Source organism: Clupea harengus, chromosome 3, assembly GCF_900700415.2.
Source record: "Clupea harengus chromosome 3, Ch_v2.0.2, whole genome shotgun sequence".
Lineage (NCBI taxonomy): Eukaryota > Metazoa > Chordata > Actinopteri > Clupeiformes > Clupeidae > Clupea > Clupea harengus.
Genome location: NC_045154.1, coordinates 26990305 through 27015473, shown reverse-complemented (window position 1 = coordinate 27015473; position 25169 = coordinate 26990305). Strand labels below are relative to the sequence as shown.

Here is a 25169-nt window from a genome sequence, read left to right as displayed (position 1 = left end):
TCATGGCATCCACTGAACAAACCTCCATCGGTTGGTTCGGCTTGGATTTTGCCTTCATTTTATAAACCCAGCAGGTTTTTCATTTAATGTGATCAGAATGTTCATTTTCGACGTCTCAGTGGAGATACAGGCTTGATCCCCAGAAATGGACTTGTGACAGTCCAAAAGCTGCTGTGATTAGAGGATTTCATATACTGGGTATACAAAGTCCTCTTTTTTTCCCTGCTTGTTAATACTGACAAGTATACACTGTACATCTTCCCCTGCGTAACGCATTGCCACACATAAATACATATGAATCAAACGGAGAGCTTGACACATACATTATCTTTGCGTTTACATCCCACTGCACAGGCACAGTGTTAAGTTGGAGCAGCTCTCCCTGAGCAGCTGAAGCGCCTCTGCACTGACATTGCTGTGAAAATAAATAGCCGTGTTGTTTTATCATTGTGTAATTGTAAGTGTTGAGTGGAACAAGTGTGTGTTCCATCATCTGAGAAGTTCTATAATGAGCCACTACTGCTGCTCATACTGACACCCACATCAAACATAGGCCGCCTGCAACTAGGGACCAGCTCTCCGGCTAGTTAACCCATCTATTATAACTCTGGATGATGAGAATGACATGTACACATGTGATGAAGATTTTGCGGTGGATGTGGTACATTTTTAAAGGAATAAATAAACCATTGGGACTGGGGGGTGGGGTGGGGTGGGGGTGGGGGGGGGCTGATAAGCTTGAAGAAGTGTGGTTTATCAGAGTACTCCTCTCTCAACAGGAACATTTACAAACACACAGCACCCCCCACCCCGCACACACAGAGAGATGCACAACTCATCAACACGCTTCTTCTTCTCTCAGTGACTCACAGCCATTGACGAGTGGCACGCTAATTAGCTCGCCTTTGCGTGCTGAGTGGAGAGGCTCCACAGTGAGCCCTCGCCTTTTCTATCGGCCTCTTATCGCTGCACGCAGCGTCCCTCCAGAGGGTTGGCTGCACGCGCGTTTGAAGGCGCGCAATGAGCAGGCCGCGCCGGGGCGCTGAAAGAATCCTTTGGCATTGCACGCGTTTGACTCTTCATCTGCAGTAACTTTGCATAAGGTTGTGATAAGTCCCATGCTAGTTTTGTCTTTTCTCTTTGGTTTGATCACAGAGTGCTGTTTACAGTGTCTGCGAATGAGGTTTGTGTGCCTCAACAGACATGTTTGGAATTGTACTCACGCATTCACTCTCAAGCTCCACTGCCCTCTAGAATCATGCTGTGACATTGAAGTCAAACTAAACCTGATGCGTCGTGTCAACTGTCAACCCATAATCGCTTTGATCATGCTATGTGAAATGATAGTTATAAATCCAACCACCAGCCTGCCATGCCACATTGGGTGAAGGGTGTTATAAATTGTTTCGCAGTTGTCAATAACACAAAGGTACATGTTTGCCTTGTTGACAGCGTTATTTGTGTCTATTTTTCAGCGGTGTGCGTGTTCAAGGGGAGGGAGTTGGTGGAAGGTGAAAGCCGAACCATTCGTGACGACGGCATGTGTTTGCTGCTTCAGTGTAGGGTAAGTAGCCTTTAATGGACTCTCATTGCTGTTCTTTTTCCCCGAGTGCTTTATTTTTTTACCCACACACTTTGTCCACAAACATTCTAGCAGAGATGACAGCTTACCAAAGGCCTGTTGTGGTCTTTCTTGTGTGGAGGCAGTTATGCTGGAATGAGTAATGGATGTAGGCTTTGTGATTCTTTTTTTAATAAACAGTATCGGCTCTCTGTATTCCAATTAAGCCACTGCAAATGTCAGTCATCTATGCAAAACAATGAGAATCTTGAACTTGAAATACATGAATTCAGAGTAGGCACTGTTATGTAACGTTTGTCCAGTATTCTTGAAGGGGAATTTGTGTAAAAACACTGTTCAGTTATGTAATAGTGTTTGAGTGCATTACTACGTGAACTCTGAATCTCCCCACGTTGTTTACCTTGAACAGGAGCGCACGATGCACAGAGTGGTGACCCCCAGCTGTCCTGAGCTCAACTGCCCCGAGGCAGAACAGATCACCCTCACAGACAGATGCTGTAAAATCTGCAGAGGTACAGTACACCCTTGGCTTTTTCACCTGATGGAACAACATGCCATATGGGCTCATAAACACTGGCTGGTTGAGATAGCTTTTAGACAGAACAATGGACATCTAGCGTATCGGACAGTGATAACAAAATTATAACAACCAAATATGCTATTACTTGCATAATTGCTTACAATAATTGTAAGAATGAACAACATCTCATGAATAGCAGCTTTACATGTATACAGTCCATTGTCCTATATCCCTATTAGTATTTCCAAGCACGTAATTTCTGTTGAAATGTTTAGTTTAGCCAGTGTAAAGCACAGCAGCCCTTTTTTCTCTGGTAGTGTCCAGGTATTTACAGGACCTTTAACCTTTGACCTCCATCCTGTAGGTTATGACTTCTGCACCGAGGACAACCCCTGTGTGGAGAACTCCGACTGCATGAACCTGGAGGCGGCTGCCCGCTGCAGCTGTAAGGATGGCTTCCGGCCGCTGCGTGATGACAATGCCTACTGCGAAGGTACCAGCTGAACACACCACATCTCTGTGCCAGTCAGTGCCAAAGACAGCTGTAGTGCCCGTGAGGGGGGGCTGCTGGCACACATTTAAAGTGTTTTTTTTTATTTTTTATAAGGGGGTTACGTGTGAAAAGAAATACCTATCTACCACACTGGAAGGAGAGTGCTTTCAGACTTGCTCTGCGCTTATCAGCGTCTGGATGTAATCGCACTTCTTTTCAAGCCACCTGATGATTGATCCACGCTGTTCTCGTGGGGACGGGGGAAAAGTGAGGAGATGTTTGTCAGACAGAGAATTGGGGATTTTGACTCCTGGAGTCCTGGCACACGGGCCGTTGCTGGCCGTTTATCAATCAGTGACATTTTGCAAGTGGCAAAGTGCGGGCATCAATCATGGTGAAGGCCAGTCATTACTGACTTCACCACAGGTGCTACACCGTAGTGTTCATGCAGGGCACTCAGCTAAACAGACTTTGATTGATCATCCTGTCGGCACCCTTTCGAGGCAGTTCTGTGCAGTTGAGCCTTTTTCTCTAAACTGTCCATGACTGGAAAGTGTTTGTTGTCACAAAGGCGTGTGTGTAGCTGTCCATGCCATTATTCAGACGGAGATAATTAACACGGGACGCACGCAGTCCTTGACATGATTTCTGTAAACTCCTCTTCAGTCGCTTTGCTCTTCACCTGAAGTGAGTTTTTGCATTATCAGTATAAAAAGAGGAGGCTGAAAATCAGAGCTTATAAAAACTTCACTCTCACTTACAAAACTGTAAGTTAATAGCCATAAATGCTGTTTGATAAATTGCCCTGAAGGATTTTGGTTAGTTGGTAAGGTTTTAGATGAGGCTCCAGATGTACTGTAAGGTTTTGAGTGTAGACATTACTACTTCTCAGTGTGACTAATCTCTATCTCTATCTTTAAAATGTAGTCTACACATTTTGTGTGCTTCAGAAGTGACCCTCTAGATATCCGGTTTAAAGGGTCAAGGGTCACACTAGGCACCTATCAGGCTTCAGATAGAGACCTTGCTCTGTAGTTGACACCAGCCTTCAAGAATAGAACACCATATCTCTCGTGCTGTTGTTTTCACTTCTCCCTAATATGGTTGGCTTCTGAATGTGTGGCGGGTGCGGGCAGCTGTTAGATGATTGACGCCCCTTTAGTGGTCGAAATGAGGCCTCTAGGACACGGAGAGAGACTCAAACGGCGAGACAGAGGGGGAGCACTGCAGAGACGCTACAGAGAGACATCACAGAGCCATCGCAAAGACACCTGGAAGGGATGAGCGGAGAAATCTTGAAAGACACAGAAACTCTCCGACCAACTACATACATCTGATGGATGAGAAGACTTTGAAGTCTACTTAATAACTTTCACAGTTTTTTTTCTGTAGCCTATGCAACTATGTATTATTTTAATCCATAAATGTCTTCAAGTTTTTACTCTAGTGCCAACAATCATCCTTATTTTCAGTGTAGCTCAGTTTAGAAAACACAACCCAATCAAAAACACCCAAATCCATCCGCCCCATGATGGATTGGTCTACAACTCTTGCCAATGCATCACTCCTTGCCTCGACTCCACGGTCACCTGGGATGTGTGTGCGGCGATGTTTCATGAAGGATTTTGCCTGATTTCTCAAGTTTACATTCCCCTTTCCTGGGAGTAAGTCATCAACGTCTCGCCCACCTCATTCCCCACCTCCGCCACCCCTGCCTGTGGCCTACTTTTCCAGACCACTAATGGATTCCACCCATGTTCTGTGAGTGCCCTGGCTTCCCTGTCACCTTGCAGAGGATCAGTGGGATTTTTAAATGAAACCTGCTCCTCTATTTGGCAGAAAGGCTAACAGGGAGAGACAAGTGTGAACCGCTCTCCCTGGCCTCGCTTGTTTGGCCTAAACAATCTAATGGCAACAGTTGGTATGGTAACTGCCCGGTCTTGGCCAATCTACATGATTAAAGATGTTCAGGCTCCCATCTGAAATGAATGGAGTCTGCGCACAACCGCTATAGGTTGAGTTAGTGTAGTGCTGCCTCCTAACGGGCTGTGACCTCATGTCTTTTTATTAAAGTGTGCTCTTTAAGTCAATCCAATGAGACAATGACTTCTGATAAAACTACAAATCAATATTAGTCAGATCTTCAAATGCACATTGGAAAAAGTACATGTATTCAAATCTAGATAGCTGTGAAGTTCTTGATTGAGGTACTTTATCATTTTTGAACAGATTGTTCCTCTTGGAGGCCAGCTGGACATTTTATTTTGGTGAGGGACAATAACTTTCGATGGTTAACCTAAAATACTTAAAGAATGAAAAGACTAGGTGGGTGTCAGAAGTGATTTAAGACTTGCGAAAGACCAGTGAAATGAACCTAAATATGAGGCAGACTTGTCAACTACTTGCAAATTGCAAGTAGTTGAATATTAAATTCTCCATAATGTGTTTCACACTTGCTGGATAACAAGATAACAAGACAGTATAACGAGATTCCAAGTTGCCTTTTTAGTGAGGGAAAGAAGCCGACGACAGTAGTACTTTAAAGTAGTCCTAGGTCATTTCTGAGCCCAAAATAGACTATGAGATCACTCCTCTGTAAATTTTTCATCCACGCTGTGGTATGGGAGACTCTGGGGGATTCTGCACTTGCCTCTGCTGGAGTGCTGCTGTGTCAGATAGAAAACACTGAACCCCATTTTTCCCCTCTACCAAACTCAGTTAGGTGGAATCAGGGCTGCTCAACACAAAACATTGAGCAAATATGATAATGGGAGCATAGTTCTTGATGGATAGGCTGTTCATCAAAGTGTTTAATTAAGCGGAATGTCATGACATGAATGTTTTTTTATGATAAGCCGTGTCTGCTGCCCACTGTATATCTGAGTGTCTTTGCTCTCTTGTGTGCCAAGATGTTATGCTGAAGTGTGGTTATGTTGGTGCTTATTTGAGGTTTGAGGCTTGAATGAAAATGTAGATGTAGTATTCAAGGCCCATCTGCTGGTTCTTCCATCTGTTGCCATGAAAAGAAAATCAGAAAAGGTTTCAAAATTTCACACAGTTTGTCTAGGGACCACCTGAATGGTATGAATGAGGAATGGTGGTTGAGGTTTAAAGGGATTTGTTTTGTAGCATTTTAAGGAGTGTCCACATTCACATAAAGTTGTAATGTTATTTACCATAACACAACGTTTTTAAGTGTTGCCTGTATATGAAAGAGATGTACAGTTAGCTAAAAAGTGGAATGTACAGTAGTAAAATTACTAAACTATAGTGAAAAGGTGTTATTTAGTGGCAAAGTTCCCAGATTACAAAGTTTTGTTTTGAGCCTGTTATGGTTTCATGTTTTAGGCTACAGTAAGGACTAGTAACGTGATCATGATCACAAACTGACAGAGACTATTAGTTATCTAAGCTAAATGAGGGGTAAATAGGTACAGCTACAGGCAAGCTACCATTGGATTGTTGGATTGACCTAATAGCATCTGACTATGTGTTATGGAGGCCACCTGATAGAAGATGTTTGGTGTAAAGCTAATAGATGCTAGCCCATGGGTTTTAGCCTCCTTACCCAAAACTCAGGCCATCATAATTTGTTTCCTAATATAGTAAAAAGTGACAGGTTACCTAGCTAGATAGAACATATTTTCTTGAAATAGTCTTTGTGACAGGGGAGGCATTGGTGATGTCGACATTAAAATGTTTTCAGGTGATGGACAGACATACGTAAATGAAAGATATAGCCCAAGTTGCAGTCCATTTGATGTATTACTCTGTGTAACACTAGATACTACAGTAATAGAATGGGTAATGTGAGTATCCCAAGAACCTCATTCAGCTTGCTTGAGAGGTTTGTACCCCAGGAAATTGGACCATCTCTGTGCACTTTGAATGCTTTTATTTTACTTGGGTGGATAATTACACGAGGCAGATGGAGGCTAATTTGCTGTGACTGATGAGAGGGGGAAGAATCCCAAATGCAATTACCACCCAGATTAACCTAAAGAATGACTGGGGTCCTGGTTAAAGGGTTGACCTGACTGTGGACTGGTCTGTGCGCCCTCGCCATCCTAAAAATTGTAGTATGCCAGGCATGCTGAACTGGGGTTGGGCCGAAGGACGGTGCTGTTGGCTGACAGTCATCACGACCTTGAGCCCAGCATCGTGAACCACCCCCCCCCCCCCCCCCCCCCTGTTCCACACAGATAGCATGGTGCACCCTGCCACACACACACACACTATAATTCCAGTGTCTCTGCTGTAATATAAAAAATATCTAAATATATTTATTACTTATTTCTTTTTTATTATACTTATTTGAGGAGATTTCCCTGGGGATCAAGTGAAACGTGGAACTGATGAATATGTATTTTAAAGAGTGTCAGCCAGAGGGCGCAAAAAAATAAGGATGGGTTTAAAAGTATATGGTATAAATGAAAGTATATTAAAATGATAGTACCTTTATAGGAGTAGCCCCTAAGACAAGCACCCAAACCTTCCCCCTGCCCCTCCAATGCCATCGTTCATTACCATGGTTTCACTGACATCGTCATATGTCAATTCAGTAGACATTGTCCAATCCTACTCTGAACAGGGCTTTTATTTTCCTTTTTCTTCAATCAATTTTATCTCTCTCTCTTTAGTTTAGTCATCTTCCCTATTTCGCCTGAAGTGCTGCTGCACCTGTGTGTGCAATTTACTGTGGAGGATAATCTTAGTGGCTGTTGGCTAGGTGAGGCAACATGAGGGGAGGCCAGAGGTGGATGATATTTAAATAGAGTTGTTTATTTAAAGTAAATAGGAACACTCCAAAAAGATGAAATACCATCAGGATAAGTGTAGTGGTTAAAAAAACTAAAATGTAAATGCGAGTCAAGATTATGCTGTGTAATGCACGAAGAAAGCCAACATCTGCGCTGGAAGGGAGAAAGGGAACTCCACACACCAGCAAGGAAGCCCTTTTATGGCAGAATTCAGACAAACTACTCTGAACCTGTACACTGGCTCCACCCTGGAAGACAGACAGACAGACACAGAAAAAAACAGGCAGGGGCTGGGAGAGTGATGTTCTATGATGGACTCTGGACAAAATGATGATTGATGATCATCAGCCATCGATGACGGTGCTAGGTCTGATGAATGAAAGGCTAACATAGAAGGGCTGCTTTCTAGAGCCAAGTGGCTGTTACATTTGAACTGTTACATTTGAACTGTTCTCTTGCATTCTTGCTTTGGGGAGAGGAGCATTTTACCCTCCACAATGGGACTCATTACCATTAATCAGGCCTTTCATAGTCCATTGTGCTGCTGAGTGCTTGCTGAGTTCAATGGATCTCTACAACAAGCAGGCATGGGACATATACACAACATGAAAGGATTTATCACCTGCAAATATGTAGTAAGGGAATGACAGCGCTTTTCAGCAAAGGCAAGGTCCTTTGTTTTTTCGCTATCTGCTTTTCTTAACACTTTGTCAGTTTTGACCTACTCTTCTGGGTAATAAGGGTATTCTTCATGCCATGTAAGCCCTACATACAGGTATTGTACTGTTGCATAGAGTTTTGCCATTTGGTGTGTAAAAGGGTTATTAAAAGGTTATTAGTGGCTCACTAGCATATACTTTTGAAAATGCTGTGGTCGTTGTATGGTCTAGAATTTAAAGGACCATTAGGTTTAAGATCATTTCATGTCTTGATTAATAGTGTAGATGAACAAGCCCTTCTCCATTTTTGTTAGTGCTGTGTTCTGAGGTGGCTGAAAATGTGGGTGCCCTTTGAAACACAGTTGAAAATTCAAACCAGAAATGTGGGGTTCTAATCTGGTACCGGTGTCAGTACAGTGTCAGCTTATTCACCTCTGTAAGACGACATGTGCTTCGCGCTTCCCTAGATTCATTACAAATAACCCTTATCATTAAGACAAGGCTTACCCCTGCTTGCTTCAGTGGCCCAGATAACCTGTTTTAGGGAAGTAGTTCCAAATGTGGTAGCATGTGTTTTGTGGTGTACTGCAGACAGCTTCGCAGGTATAGAAGGCGATTCACCGTAGCAGCGCTGTCTGACAGGCTACACTGTAGCAGAGTCCTGTCCTGTCATTACTGCTGCTACACTGTTCCCTTGAGATAACGTGGATAGCCAAAAAATGATACGGATAGCTGTGCTACTGCTTTGGGGAAAGTGACATGGTGTTTCGAAAGCTCAGGTGCTATTGACAAAAACAACTGGGAAGTCACAACCGTTGTTTTGTGAGCATTTAGTTTTAATTGTCTAAACAGGAAGACATGTAGTGCCAAGCCTTTTGGTTTATTGTTTATTCATTTGTATGTTGGCAGCGGCTGCAGAAGCCTGCTTTGCTTTTGTTTCTTCTCCATCGCTGCATGCGTGAAGATTGGTGCAGTTTAATTGGGATCCGCTGGTTGGTTTACCCTTGAACAAAGCGCATCTGAGGCTCAGACGATTCACATAGGTGTGACTTTGATTGATTCTTTGGTGGGGAGCGAGGTAGAGAAGGGGAGAGGAAAAAAACAACGCTTTCTATTAATTTATCTTTCCGTGCAAGCGGCTCGACCCAGATAATTTTATCTAGAGGTAAAAGTGGCCACCGATTTCTCATGGCCTCTTTTAATTTGTTTATTAGTTAGTTATTTATTTATTTATTTAACTGAGCGAGGTTCATTACATACTGCCTCACAGTAGGAGATTTAGGGGAGTGGAACTCAAGGATATGGCCCTGTCTATCTCCAACGTGTGTGTGTGTGTGTGTGTGTGTGTGTGTGTGTGTGTGTGTGTGCGCGCTGACTTAATAACACAGCATACAGTAGCAGAATGCTTGTACAATACCAATGGGGGGCTGATAGCAGTCACTGTGGTTTCCTGTACTTAATGTGCACAGAATCAAGTTGGCACGATCCACAACATCTGCACTAGCAAGGCTCTCTTCAGAACCCCACACAAGGTCACACTTACCACGGCAGGAGAGAACAATGATGTGCATTAATTGAATATTTCACAAGTGAGTGAAGGACACAGTCTCTTTTACATGTGAAGACTTTTTTAATTCAACACCTTTTTAGGAGGGGAACCTTGAGGATTTCAATGCAGGGGTGGGTGGGTGGGAATAGAGTGTCCATGAAACTGTCAAAACGTCTGTAGAAAAAAAAGACCCAGGGTGCGACAGTTAAGGACATTTGTTCCAAAATTCATTCAAATCAGAAAGTGGGGTTAGAAATTAAGTTCTGTTGAAACAGATAACTGGGCTGCTGTGCCTTGCTCTACCAAGAGCTCCGGAATGGCCTTCGCCTCAACGCTTCACTGCCTCCCAAACAAACTGTGTAAAAAATATTTCCCATAAAAAAACCTCTTGCATAGACGTTACGCTTCCTCAGCATAGTTGGCTTTAAGCTGCCCTCTCTCTCCCCCAGATATTGACGAGTGTGCAGAGGGGAAACACTACTGTCGTGAGAACACCATGTGTGTCAACACCCCCGGCTCCTTCATGTGCATCTGCCACACTGGCTACATCAGGATCGATGACTACTCCTGCACAGGTAAGAATCCCTTCCGTATAAACCATATTCAGCTAAACACTAGTTTGCTCTCAGCTTGCTTTGCGTGCTAGAAGGGAGATGTCTTTAGTGGGTTAATGCTAAGAATGTGAATGTGAATGGAACTACTCGCTGATGTAATTGAATTAATTACTCAGTTGATTACACTCGCTATGGCTTGTGACCCTCCTTATAGTAAAGAGAAATTAACTCTTGTTTGCAGGCAAAATGTCCAGGAAATATTTTAGGATTGTGTTCAGACAAAGCACACACATAGCTTACCAATAAAGTTTTATTACTTTTTTATAGTATTCTTACAGATGGTGAGCTCCGGTAGTTTGCATCGGCTGTACACAGCACACCCAGGGGAAAAAAGACTTGACTTTTATAGCTTTTGTGAGGGGGTTGGGGTAGGTTGCTCAGAGCGGGAACAACCAACGCTTCCACAGACAGTGACAATTCAATCTAATAATGGAGTGCAAAGAGTGCTCTTTTAGTTCTTCTTTAAACATTGAATCGCTCTAGCTTTGGGTCAGATCTCTCTTTTCTTTTGGCTTCGGCCTCCTTTCTATTAAGTTTTAGTCATTCCAGCGCCGCGCTGAACACACTGACACGGTGATTGCTCACATGTTGCAGAGGCTGCTCTTGGTCTGTTTTTACTTTGACTCCGACAAAAGGGGTGGTTGGAGCTGTAATAGCGCTTTCTCTCCCCGTTGGCCTCTTATTCGAGAGCTTCTAATGAAACCGTGTTCGGAATGCGGTCTTGAATGTTACTTTGCTCTCAGGACCAAAGCCTGACGTTGTTTTGCAGTAATGGAGATGGATTTTAGAGCGAAAAATGAGAAACGCTCTACAACTGTTTTTGCCTCGTCGTGTCAAATAGATCCACCCTCAGCAGAAAAGAAACACAGAGACACAGGACTATATAACCTGTTCTATTTGTCCAAGGAAAGACAGCATGATTAGCATCACACACTGTTATAGGACCTATTTGGTTCAATTTAGTTCCTCCAGAGGTAAAGTGACATTTCCATTGAAGTAGAGCCTAAGATAAGATCCTTGTATTCTGACAGACTGCAGGTGTAGATGTACATTGTGTAGCATGTGGAACAGTATTAATTATGGCACGTTACTTATCATAAAGAATATTATAAATCTTTACTACATGTTGCATTACATTATTAATTGAACATGCAGTCATTTGCTGGTGATTCCACACTGAGACATGAATCAAGTCCCTGTATACCGTGTCTCAGTGGAGGAGACTGCACTGTGCATTTCCTCCCATGCTGTAATTAAAAACACACACATACAATCATTTCCCGCTTCCAGCTTTGTGCCTGAGGATTTACTTCCTGTAGTGGCCCACTGTGCCCCCCTCCTAATCAAATGTGTCTAAGCAAAGACTAGCATGAATTTCAGTCCAGGAATTTTCAAACTAACCTCTTCTTTGAGGTTGATATATGCGCTCATGTTTTGCGGGGAGTTAAACACTGAATTTGTCTCCAGTGAACTGTTCAGTAGTGCATTTGGATTTATATTCAGCTTCCTTGATAAAGGCATGGTTAGTGAGTTACTGTATATATATCACATTCACACACTTCTTTGCTTGGCAATGTCGCTGAGAAGTCTGGCCAGTGTGATCTCACATCAAAGACAGCTGCCAGTCACTGCTCTTCTTTCAATCACTGGCAGTTCCCTCTAAAAAGTAGAAAGGAAACAAGTAGGCTGAGTTGAAAAAAGAAAAATATGGACGGTATAGTTGATGAAAAAGGAATACTTTTTGAAGAATCTTTTGAAGACCCTTTTATAACGGCTCAAGAAGAACTTTTTGTTGTAATTTTTCTGCAGAGAAAAACTAAACCCAAGTTATTATTTATTCACTTTTGGTATGCCTTTGAGAGACAAATAATTTCATGGTGGGATTCTGATATGCTCGAGAGATTAATAATGAAGGCGAGGAGATGTAATCTAGCCACAGTAATTTAACATAGATCACGATTAGAGTGCCTGGGAGCTCCAGGAGTTCTAGACTTGGTTATGTATCTCCCTATAAAAGTCAATTTATGTGATTAAAGTGGGCTTTCTGTGGGGCTGATGTAACGACTTCTGTAGGAGACACTTCAGTAAAATGGCTGTCATCTTCAGCATGAGTTACTGAGATGTTGCTATACGCGCGCAATAATTGTTCCTGCATATGCTGTGAAATATTGCCTGTAGGCCTGTGGGGTCTAATATGAAAAAGTATGATTTATTGCACTTTAAATGGCCTTAGATGAATAACCTGTTTGGATTGCATCAAGACCGGTATTTGAAATTGACCATTTATTACTGGCATGTCCTGGTGAATTCGTATAGGAGGGGGAAAAAAGTTCAGTGTGTTGTAAAAGGGTGAATCTGCTGAGGGCTGATGCAAGCCAAAGCAATAAGAGCAATTGTGGATATTTACGCTGAAAGTCTAATGCCATAATGGATTGTAGGTGTGTAGCCAGCAAAAGCTAATAAGACCTGCCCTGATGATGGAGTGCAACTCTTTTCATTTATTAGTGATGCTGTCTCAAGATACTGATTTCTGCAATAAACGAGGAGTGGAAAGGAAAGGAAACTTTGTGAGTTGTTTTGAAGGGTACTGCTTGCTGTATCAAATATCGGGTCAATCGGGTGCCTGTTTAGCTGCCAGGAATAGAGGTTAAATTGGTGTGCTATTCAGCAGGGCTAGGGTGGCTGACTTTGCTAGTTGCTAATAACAAAAAAGGTATGTTATATGCCTCAGATGGATAAGGCAAAAGCTGACAGGTTTTCAAGGCTATTTCCATCACATTCAATGTACTGTCGCTGTCAAAACACTCACCAGTCATCAGATGTTCTTTAATCATGTTGTTTCCTCCTGGAATATTCCATAATGTGACAAGAACATTACCCACACTCATTGTAATGCTGATGAATTTCTTTGAAGAATGTGAAATCTGGTTGAAATTAAGCAATACTTAACAGTTTCTCAGGGTTTGAGAAACAATACCCTTACATTCAAAGTTATTGATGATTCTTTGCTATTGCTATTCTTTGATAGCAATTGCTGTAGAGGAGAGTTTTGTTTTCAAAAACTCTGCCATCTTAAAAATGTGTGCCTGCAGTCCTCTCTTTAACACCAGTTTTAGCCCATAATGCCTCTCTCTGTCCTAGCGCACACACTGGAAGTGAAGCACAGCAGTTGGGACAACATTACTTTGTCTTGGCCATTGAATTGGAAGTTTTAAAAAAAAAAATCCCTGCTCTTGCAGTCTGCCAACAGGATGGCTAAATCGAAATATTTTTCTCTGTATGGGAGAGGCATTTTAGACCCTTGCCAACTTTTAATTAGATGGAACCCATGCTCCTGGGATTATTCAGTCTGTTTAGAAGCTCTTTATAACAGTCTCAGGCTTTCTTGCCATGTGAAAGGGAGCTGCTAAATAGCTCCCGCTTCATCTCCGGAAGCTTGTTCAAACTCAGAAAGGCTCCTCATTCACATGGATGCACTGGGCTCTGTGGCCTCAGGTACAGAAATTAATGAGGAGTGGACATCTGTTTGGTTTGGACGGCAACCCAGAGGGATCAACCATTTCCCAGAGTAGGTCCTGGTAAGGTGCAGGGAAGCTTTATAATGGAGAGAACTAGTGATGTATTATCCAAGAATGTATTAAGACACCAACTTCTGATGAATTGCAGCAGTCTTGTCATCTCTTGGGATGAAAGCAATTAGCAGTAGATTGCAGACTGCAGCAGTTTGTTCTCCCAGGTGACAGAGATAGTATGGCTATATTGATAATGCTTTGATTTACCCACCATTAGTGACCGTAACCGTATCAGCAGAGGATGTGATAGTTACAGCAACTTAATATGGCCTCAATAAATTATGGAGTAAAGGTCCGGCTTTTCTCTTTTACTTCCAGCTACCAAATTAGGACAATGATCAGATGATTTCTCCTAGCATGGTCCCTTTGCTGTGTTGGCCTCTGCAGTATAAGCTTCTTCTTAAATGCAAGAGAGGTTCATGTTTACTTTAGAGGTAATACACCTTTAGTCTATGATTAAAGTTTCATCATCCTTACCAAACATCTTTTTTCCCTCAGAGATGAAAAAAAAAAATACACAATAACATGATGCAGCCTCGGGTTTCTTGTGCGTGGAGGCCTCAGTTTTCTCGAGGTGGAAGTTTTGTTAGTGGGATCATGCAGTTATTATGGCAGGAGATGATTAGCATACTAAAGTCCACTGCTATCCATTTAAAAAAAAAAAAAAGAAACAACACCCAAGCACCAAGTTTCCCCTTGAACATGAAGGTCAAGATCACCCTCTTTTCTTTAAAGAAGAGCCTAGGGTGCCCTCTGCTCACAGAGATTAGCGTCTAATCCTTTAAAGGTAGAGCGCTGGTTGCGTGGGCCCTTTGAATGTTATTAAATCGCCTGTCCTGAGGTGTGTGCCGCCCGACGCTTTAATCTGGTGATAGCAGACCCACCCAGCCTCCGCCGAGGGGAGACGGAGAATGTCGGGGCGCCGGGGCTGCCCGGATTAAAGACTCATCTCTCACAGAGAGCACGGCGTCTCCAGAACACTGGATTACATTGTGATTTATTTATTTGACGGACGCTTTTATCCAAAAAGGAGTCGCAAGCGAGGTATAATACAAGATAGTGGCTGATTGAGGAGAGAACATAGAAGGCAAAGCCGAGGTTTTGCAAGACAAAACACTGCAAAACCACACAGGAGTGCTGGATTCCAATGGAAGATAGATGAGAACAGGTGGAAGGAAGTGCAACAGTGGAGAAGGGAGATTGTATGGTCAACATGCGTAAAGATTTGGGTCTTCAGTCCTAAATTCTCTCCCCAGGTGAAGAAAAGGAGGCACAGAGATTTGAACATTGATCCAGCGTCCATTTCCACATTTGCAGCCTCCCACAAGCTGGGTTTTGAATTTGCTCTCCGTCTCAGGCCCTTGGATGTATTGATGCTTCATCTCCTATCTTGCCGGTGTGCAAACAAAGGCACAATGCATTGCAGTCTGCAGCCTGCAGCCCCTTCTAACTGTTGGAGGGAAGCACACACAACTAAGTTGTCCCTGGTGACTGCCTGTACATAATTGATTGTTTATCTGTCTGGAGCATGAGCGACAGCAGTGAGGGGAGTTGGAGCACGGGGGCCCACATGTGATTGGCGGGAGAAGTCCTTGTTATGCAGAGACGATTCTGCCATCCTGTCGATTTTTCAGACTGACGGCACGCTAAATTCAGGTCCCGCAGGCGTGAGCAGCTGTGACCTTGGGCTAATCTCTTTTTTTTCCTTGGGGCGACATTTCATTTCTGTTCCATTTCCAGGCAAGGTGATCGAAGGGATTTTGAAGCCAGTTTTAATGCAAACCAGTGGATGGTGTGGGGAGGCTGCCATAAAGTAATTGTAAATGTCTTTCTGTCCCGTCAAATGCACCTCATGTTTGGAGGAGATCACCCAAGTGTCACTCACAATTTAGACAAGTCACTGTAATCTCAGAATACTGCATGCCATGGTTTTATGAAATGGAAATGGGCCTGCTCCTGACTTCACGCGATGTGGACATGGATACATACATCTGTGCCTAGCACACATTTACCCACACCCACACATTTCCATTGGTCTGTGACAAGAGTGATAATGTGTTAATGTGAATACTGACACACGAATGTAACTGTTACATTACAGTCATATCTTACGTTACAGTGTCCTAGGTTTAGTTGTATCCTAAATGTAACTCTACCGCCATGGACCATGCATACATACCGTATGTGTAACACATGTACTGTAGCTACAGTGTGGAGTAGGTACTTCCACTAAAATCCTTAACTAATTATAAGGTATGTTCCTAAAGTTCTAAAATAAGGCTGTTATTGCTGTCACAAAGGAAAACTATATAATTCAGTTCTTTTTTGTAGCGTAGGCAGACAGTGGAGGCCAATTTTTCCGTAGTGTTTGGGTTCGCTGTGTGGAAAGAAAAATACATTCTGCAGGGTTTTTTGTGTGTGTGTGTACACCTGAGGATATTCAGATGAGATCAGTGCTGTTGGGATGGTGATGATTCACCCTCTGTGGGCTTATTCATGTGTCATCCACCTCTGTGTCTGTCTCACTCCTCTTCAAAACACGTTTGGACCAGAATAACTCGAGTGGAAGTGCGGAACATTCAGCATCTCCCAGAGAAACAGAAATATTTTTAATGGCAGTCTAGGTGAGGAGGTGTCAGTGGTTAGTGGGTGATTTCACATTCCACAGAAAACAGTATTTTAGGCCCATAGCATGAGGTGGTTAAATGTTAAACTTGAGTTACAGGAGAAATAAAAAAAAAAATGTAAACTTGTTTATCAAAAATCAGTTTCACATAATCAGTTGCGATGATACGGTTAATATAATCTACATTTGAAATTTCTGATTCCTTGTTCTGGTTGTGGGTAGTCTACATATTAACGTTTATTTTTGTTGGTGGTGAATATTTTAAAGCCTTTCATAGGGCAGCAGTATTTCCTGATGTTAGATCACTTATGTTCCTTATAATTATTTATTTTATTTTTTTATTTTGTTTTTAATCACAACGACACCACAGGCCATAGTTTTGTTTCATTACACCTTTAAGAGGGATATGGAGATGAAGTCTTGTTAGAGATAAAGTTGTTCTCCCTTGTTACAGGGAGTAATTTATCATGCTCAGATTAATTAATGAATTTGCTCTGGGAACCTGTTAAGAGACATCTCAGCCCAATCATTGCCTTAAAGGTTTGGAAGCAGTTAGGGAGTTGTTGCTGTATCAGCCTGCATCAGCATCTCTCTCTCTTTCCCCCTCTTTCAGAGCATGATGAATGTGCAACTGGTCTTCACAACTGCGATGAGAATGCGCTCTGCTTCAACACTGTGGGAGGCCATAGCTGCTCCTGTAAGCCGGGCTACACTGGCAATGGCACTGTCTGCAGAGGTAGGTGCCCTTCGATAACAGCCTCACGCAAGTTCTCACATCATGAGAGATGGCTCAAGGCTCATCAAGGCTTCTCTCATGTGTTTTTGCCTCTTAATATTCACTTACTCTCAGGTGATGTATATGTATATCACCTCATAATCCAGCTGCCATATGTGTCTGTGTAGTAGCCTCTGTGGAGTACTCATGCTATAAACACAGTGTATATATAGGGCTGGAGCCAGATGTTCTACACATGCCACCATAGACATTATGCAAAGAAATCATTTTAAAGAACTGTCATCACCTATTTGTACAATATGGTCTGTGTTTTACAAAGTAGCTTGTTATCAGTGTACAGGGGCGAAATGAAGGTCAAAGTTCCTTTATAATGCAAGCCCTAATTTGTACATGCACTGAAAAAGACAAAAATGGTTTGTTAGTGCCTAGCAGTACTGGTATTAAAAACTACACTGGAACAGTCATTGAAAGAATATGTCTGAGAAGTTGTTATTATTGTTATCAATAGAAGACCACTCAGTTATATGGTAACTGTGGAACAAGCAGATTAATAGCCTTCAGGGTGTCTCGATACACAAAAATGATGGTCTTGGTGGAGAATACTCCACTCCACTTCTTTTTTCGGGCAGCCATAAATCATATATTTGACCAGCAGTTGAACCCACTGGGAACCCTTAATTCTGGAAACCTCTGGGTCCTGCAGATGAAAATGTTGGCACTGTGGATTGTACGTTATTTGCCTATCAATATGGACGATGATTTATAAATATTGTCATTTTCTTCATGCTATTTAAGTTCATAATATAGCATACTTTTTCTGTGGAACGCTGCCCTTTTAAATCCAACAGTGTGATTTATGGCTGATGCATGTATAAATCTTTTCTCTTTTGCATGCTGTTTAGGTAGGAAAAGTGGCTTAATACACTCATTTACCTCTCAGCCATTTCTCGAGTGTGCTGAAATATCGACCTTCTCTAAAAGCACAATGCCAGGGCCATAAGCTGTAATGATTTACAGCATTAATTAGGATAAGGAACATTTGAATAATGAATGTACAGACTCTCCATCGCGTAAACAATGCGGCCGACTCCCAGCTGAGTGAACTGCACTTGCCTCTCTGTTTGACCTGCAGCTCTTTGTGACGGCATGTGTCAAAATGGAGGAACGTGCGCCTCTCCCAACTCCTGCATCTGCCAGCAAGGCTTCACTGGCAAGTGGTGTGAGACAGGTAAGACAGCCTGGAATCCTTTTTTACCGTATCTTATTTCTCTCTCTCTCTCTCAATTTTCTCATAAGAGTTTGCTATTTCCGAGCCCGGGGAGCCAAAAGGTTGTTTGTGTTTGTGTTGATTTTATAGTATCTGGCGAAAACACCTGTAGATGTTGATTTCCAAATGCCATGTCACTAAAGATTGTTTTTCTTTTGCATCACACTTTGTGTTTTTGAAAAATTAACAACAGCAGGTGTGGGAAATTGCCTGGAGTTTAGTTAGGAGTAACATAGGCTACTGCATTTTTTTTTAAGAATCATAAAAGCATAAGATTAAGTTTCTTGTAACTTTCAGTCTTTGCTAATTGAATAGAACAGCTGCAATTGATTGAGTTTGTTCTTAGTTCACCCAATAAACTCTTGGTTGTAGTGCTAGCTGTTTTAAAGCCAATTCTGTTCAACACTGAGGACTGTTCTCCTCGCATTCACCACCTGGTCTTGCCTTTTGGCTGTAAAACCACCGCATTCAGGATTCAATGTAATTCACATTTTTCATCGACTGCACGTAATTAAGTTGTTTTCCACCAGTGCTGTATTGGGGTTTGAATTAGAACTTAAGAGAGAGAGAGTCACAGTGGCATTTTAATCAGAAACGAATATAATCACAGTAGGTGTGTTTCATCAGATCTCGCTGAGATAGGACACACTTCTGCTGAGGGATTTAATGCTATTTACCCCTCTGATTTTTCCCCCCCAAACTAGAGTCTACTCTGTGCAGATATTGTATTAGGCAGACCACTCACTAGAGAGGGCAAATGGAAATCAGTCTTACCCTCCCTCCCGCCAAGCCAAAACATCCTACTCGTCCATGCACCTATTGATTAAACACAAAGGACCTTTAAGAGGCAACCCTGTATGCTGCCTGATTGAAACCCGATTGCTTTTCTTCACAACAGCACTTGTGACACAGAGTTCATCCATCCGTCCCTCTCACACAGTTATGAACTCCGGGGGGCTTTTTTATTTTATTAAAATGAAAGGACTCTCTCTTTCTTTTTTTTTTGTTGGATTGTTGTGAAGGATTTGGTGTTGCTCAGATTTACTGAGATGAATTTAGTGTGTTTGTTTTTTTCACTGTGACTGCGGTTGGCTGCTGACTGATAAATGGGTTGAGTGTGACACTGGAGGCACTGTGTGCTTCTCAGTAATCACAGAATTAAAGAAAACTGCCGTGGTGCGTGCCCCCCGGGCACAAGCTATTTTCCATCTCCCTCCCAGCAGCTAATCATCAAGATTGATTCGAATTCAACAACTGTTGTTGTAGAGGGTGTCACGCACACCAAGGGAGCACAGATGCACACACACGTGTAGACATACACACATGTATAGACACACACACACACACACACACACACACACACACACACACACACACACACACACACACACACACACACACACACACACACATGTTGACTCTCATGCTCATATACCTGAGCTCAATTATTTTCATTTGAAATATACCATATTACTCACCCTAGATTCTCATTTATGATTCAATTATGCCTCTCATATCAGCTGTAAATCACATTCCAAATGAAATACATGCCCCCTGAAGATGAGAAGCTGATATCTGAAATGATCTATTCTGCTAGTGCTTTGTCAATTTCTTTGTCCCTTTTAGAAATTTGTTACAGGAAGCACTGACAATTTTCAGTTGATTTTACATACTGTGCAGGCATCGCTTCAACAGTATGTTTCTAATGCAATAGAGTGTGACTGAGCTACTGAATCTGTTGCCAAGCAGCCAATTTACCTCTGATGGGAAAAATCATTTTGGTTTTCCTGCAGCATTTGTTTTCGTTGGTCCCCTCAAAGAACCTCTTAATACGAATGCTCTGCGATTTCATAGAGATAGTAAGCAGTAGCAACCGTATTGTTTGTTTTCCGAGTAAGAAACATCTCACTTAACCCTTCCTGGTTGTTGTCATTTTGTAGTATTTCATTCAATCATCAGAACATAGAGCATGATTCTAGAAAGTCTGGGTCGAGAGATAAACATGATCAGGCTGTGTAGTTGTGGTTCCTCTGCGCTGATGTTATGGATTCTCCTGAGAGTCCCAGGGGGGTCTGCATGCATGGCAGCTCTGGGCGTGTCCGAGACAGCCTTGTCCCTTTCATGCGTTTCCCTCATGGCATAAGCAGGACAGGCGGCTCAGTACCAAAGTAGAACATGGGCTCGGAGAGAGACAAGCAGAGGAAAGGAGAGGTAGGAGGAGGGAGAGATATGCTTAGTGATGCTGTTGGGTGAAGTGTTTGCAAATTATCTCCATCAGATGCTAGTAAGGTAGGTAGGTATAGAGAGAAAGAGAGAGGGAGAGAGATGGCAAGAGAGAGAGAGGGCAAGAGAAAGAGGGCAGTGGAGGACTGGGTAGAGCTGGGTTAGGGGACTGAACATGGAAAAGCTTTCACATTCCCCCTCGCTCCGACTGTCTGAAGCCTCCAGCTTTTAGGGAATCCCCTGAGACCAGCTGCCGGCCCAGTGACAGCTGAAAGGATGAGCAGAGCCCAGAGAAGAGAGAGAGAGAGAGAGAGAGGAAGAGGAAGGAGGGTGGAGGAGAAGAAGGAAAATGGAAGAAGAATAGCTGAGAAGGGAACAAACAGTGAGAGAGATAATGAGAGATCGGGAATGAAAAAGAACAGGAGGAGAAATGGATGAAAGATAGATGATGGCGCATTGATAGAGGAGGAGAGAGAGTGAGGGAGGAAGATAGAGAGAGTGAGGGAGAGGGGGAGAGAAAAAAGAAAGAGAGACCAACATGTGGAGCAGCTGGCCTCGTCCGTGCCAGCTGAATGCCCGCAGTGCCTCCAGTCGTGCCTGCCCTCCCTTTCCGTTGTGCGTGTGGCACAGCTTACACTCCACAGCCCTGCTGGCGTAGGTGCCACACCACCCTGGCAGCCACCGGAGCCCACACCGTACCACTGCGACGCTCCATGAATTATTTAGCCCACGGCCACCGTGCCGAAGAGCAGGTTAAGACTGGAAACAGAGAAAAATGCACTTTGATTGAAACACAGCGTATTCAACACGCTGATCAGTAGGAAGGTTTATCCCAAAATGCTTTGGATTTTAATGCTGCTCTTTTACAAGACTGTATGGAGGAGGTGAGAGCAGATAGATGAGATGGGTTAAATGATGAAACAGCGTAAGGAGGACACATGCAGGCCAATGATTTCTCTGTTGAGCCTATTAAAAGAGGGCTGTATCGCATAGAGTGTCTTTCAAGCGGATGGTCTCAATCTTATTAGCTAGTCTTTTGTCTACAAGATTTGTGTGCAGTCATATTTATTTATTTGCTTTTTTTTTTTTTACTTCTGCATCCTCTTCAGTCTCTCTCTTCCCTCCTCCCCTCTCCCCTACTCATCTTCCCCTTCTGACTTCCCACTGAGTGATCAGCAGCTAATGATGACCAATGGAGGCTCCAGGCATTCTCTCGCCTTGGTTATAAAGAGACAAAGCGTGTAGCTAAGAGAAAAGGACATCTCTCATCTGCCTCCCCCCCCACCCCCCAATTGCTCTCATCCTGACAGGAAAGAATTGGGCAGCTCCTCAAGGGATTCACATTTAGAAAATTGATGTGGAAAAATTGTGTGTGTGTGTGTGTGTGTGTGTGTGTGTGTGTGTGTGTGTGTGTGTGTGTGTGTGTGTGTGTGTGTGTGTGTGACTATGTCTGTGCGCATAGGAGCACGGCAGAGAAAGTGTGTGCGCATTTGCTGTCTCTGAGTAACAGCGCAGTCTTGTCAAAGAAATTATTAAAAGCATAACATCATTTTAATAATACATCCCCTGCCATCCTCTTTTGATATTTATCTGCTTTCCCCATCAGAACTCTCCCTGACATTGTTTTTTCATTGGAGACATCAGACAGTTATTCTGCTTGCCATGCAGCACTTCCCATCTGAGGCACTGGAGCCCAGGCAGCCCAGGCAGCCCATTGAAGTCAGGGTGTGTAGTGAGACACAGGGACAAATGGAGGGGACAAGTAGGAACAATTGGAGAGCACAGAAGAGGAGGAAGTTATGTTGCCATCATCAGAAAAATGAAAGTAACTCGGTCAGAAATGTCCAGTGTAGGTCGCGAGTACAGAGGAGACTGGAGACTTTGGCAACCTCTGCAGAGCGTGACTTCTCACACCCAGAGGCAGGACGAAGAGAGCGTTTACTCTGAGTCAGTTAGTTGTGTTGAGACTGCTGCATGCTCGAATACCTTTCCAGCTGTGCCTTCACACTGAAAACTATAGGCCATACAGGTCACACAATCATTTTAGTGTCAGATGGTGCATCTGATTGTTAAAGCAGCACAACGGAGGAATTGCTAATCGCTAACGAGATGCTAAACAGTTGAAAGGAGATGTTTGATTACTTTGACACTATGACAAACTAGTGATTCAACAACTTTCCTAACACAGTCAAACAACAAGCAAGTGCAACACAAGACAAAGCAAGACGGCAAATAAGTTACTTACTAGTCCGGCAGAGAGTAGTACCCGGGCGGCTTCCAGAAACCTACATAGCGCAGTAATATGCCTACGGACCCTGGTATGGTAATGGCACAGAGGCCATTCTCCATATTAAACGTCATTGTATTAAACGTCGCCCCAATTTTTTTAAGCTGTTATTTTAACGTAAAATTGCTAATCCTAACCCTAACCCTGAAGTACAATTGCTACATACTGTTACTTTAACTGTCAAGTGTGTATGCTCTTTGATGTAATCTAAGTCCACAAGACTGCCTGGAGATGCCTGTTGGATCACAGTGATGTGTGTGCCTTCGTGTGGCCTCAGTTTGGATATGGCCCTAATTGATATTACACACAGTTGATGAGGTCTGTTGCTGAAGGTCACTTTGCAGTATTGTCCATAAAAACAAGTCTGTATGTGGAAGTTCCCTGTGCAGTCAAAGAACTCAGAGACTATGTATTGCTACCAGTGTTAACTGCACTGTTGAGGCCAATATTTCTCTCCACTGGGGACAATGGAACATTAAACCTTCACATTTGTGAGGGCAGAGGAGACCTACAATCTTGCAATGTCCTTTGTTCCACATCCCATGTCTTCCTAGCACAGAAAAGCAAAACAGGAGTACAGCTTCTGTTCCACCATTTTTTCCAGTGATAATAATGAAAGTTAGGTGCAATCTCATGTCTGTGTCATGGTTGCACACCTCACATGTGTGAGGTAAGATTGTATCTGATCTTTAAGTTCCGATCACTGAAGCTACGTACATGAAAAGACAGGTGTATCTGTAGCTACAGATATTGATTCATTGAGATATTGAGCTAGATATTGAGAGTGGAGAAAAAACCTATACTGCGTCAACCATCAGCCTCTGGCATGGTGTAGACCATACAGCCAAATATGTACTTTGAATAGTAAAAACCCCATCCTCGAGGAGAGTATTAAAAACCCCATCCTAGAGGAAAGCATTGTGAAAATGAGGACAAGGAATGATGCAAGATATTGTTAGACTAAAGAGTGATTAAATAAGTTACCCGTCCTTGATTCAAATTGGAAAAATTAAGACGTTTTTCACTCCTTGGATTACCTCTGCAATGATTGGGGCTTTCTGCATTGTTCAGTAGCTCTGTGCAAAGGTAGTTACTGGCACAAGCTCTGTTATTTGATTAATAGTGCAACTCTGCTGAAAGGCATAATTAGGGACCCATTCACTGACTCCACTCCCCCAGATCATGGAGGGTGGTGGGTTTGAAGAACTGTGATTGCAGTTGGCCTCTGGGATGATGTGAAATTAGACCCCCCGCGCTCACATGTTTATCTCCACTGTACGATATGAGGCCTCAAGACTGCTCCCAAATCAGAGAGCAGAGAGGGGGAGATGAATGGGAGATTGGGTGAGCGCAAAGCATAAAACATGTGAGGTGGGACGGGGTTGTGAAACTGTCACCCGTCTTACATCAGTTCCAGGGGACCTCGGATTAGCCGCGGAGTGATTGCTTGTTGCTAACGCCCGCTGTGATAAACAGTGGCATGTGCGCTTGTCTGCTGGAAGAGGCAGGACCAAGGGGCTTCGCACCTCCTGAACCCACAGTAGTTTTTTTAAAGTGAGGTGATTATGCTTTCATTATTTATTTAGGATTGTGCAGAGCGCCCATCCATCATGCCTCATTAGCGGCTCTTAATTAGGGCTCCTGATGGCGGGAGCCGACTTTTAGTTGCTCAGGAGCGCCTTGTTAGGTGTAAATGGCACATCTCCAGGGGTTGGGGGGAGAGATCTCTTCTCACGCTGCTGAAAAGCTACGGCATTAGGAACTTTTCCTTTTTTTTTTTTTACTTGCTGTTCTAAGGAATCGACAACTGGGTGGGAGATTCTGCTATGCCAAATAATTGTTTTTAGTGGAGCGTAACAGTTCTCATGTGTTTTTGTTCTATTCCCCGTCCATTCTGGCATTACTCCTAGCTTTGCTGTGTCTACATCCATTCATTACATTTTGTTGTTTTTGTTTTTCAAAGAAAGCCAACAGCCTCCCCGTGAGAGTAGCCTTGGGCTCGTGTTGCTCTTCCAAAATCTATTCCTGTGGATTGACTTCAAATGATGATCACCAGAAATCTTTTCTCACATTTCTCTTTCATAGTCTCCTAAAATTATACACCTACTCTGACAGCTACCATTATTCACACTATTAATCCATCATAACACCCCACAGTTTAATCTATCATTGTGAAATATAACCCCATTATGTTAACGTGAGTTTATGAAATATTAAATAGCCATACGCATGTAAATAAAGCAAGACTCACTGATATGTATATATATTTCCATATGACAGA

General features: G+C 42.9%; 1 protein-coding gene across 1 annotated transcript in view; it reads left to right on the top strand.

Moving 5' to 3' along the window:
- The window catches only part of nell2a (neural EGFL like 2a), a 55754-nt gene that overhangs the window by 15913 nt on the left and 14672 nt on the right, over positions 1-25169 (top strand). The window contains exons 10-15 of the mRNA XM_012837356.3: positions 1476-1564; positions 1992-2094; positions 2467-2595; positions 10013-10138; positions 16989-17111; positions 18244-18339. Of these exons, the coding sequence (XP_012692810.2) occupies positions 1476-1564; positions 1992-2094; positions 2467-2595; positions 10013-10138; positions 16989-17111; positions 18244-18339 (666 nt within the window). The remainder of the gene's footprint in view (positions 1-1475; positions 1565-1991; positions 2095-2466; positions 2596-10012; positions 10139-16988; positions 17112-18243; positions 18340-25169) is intronic.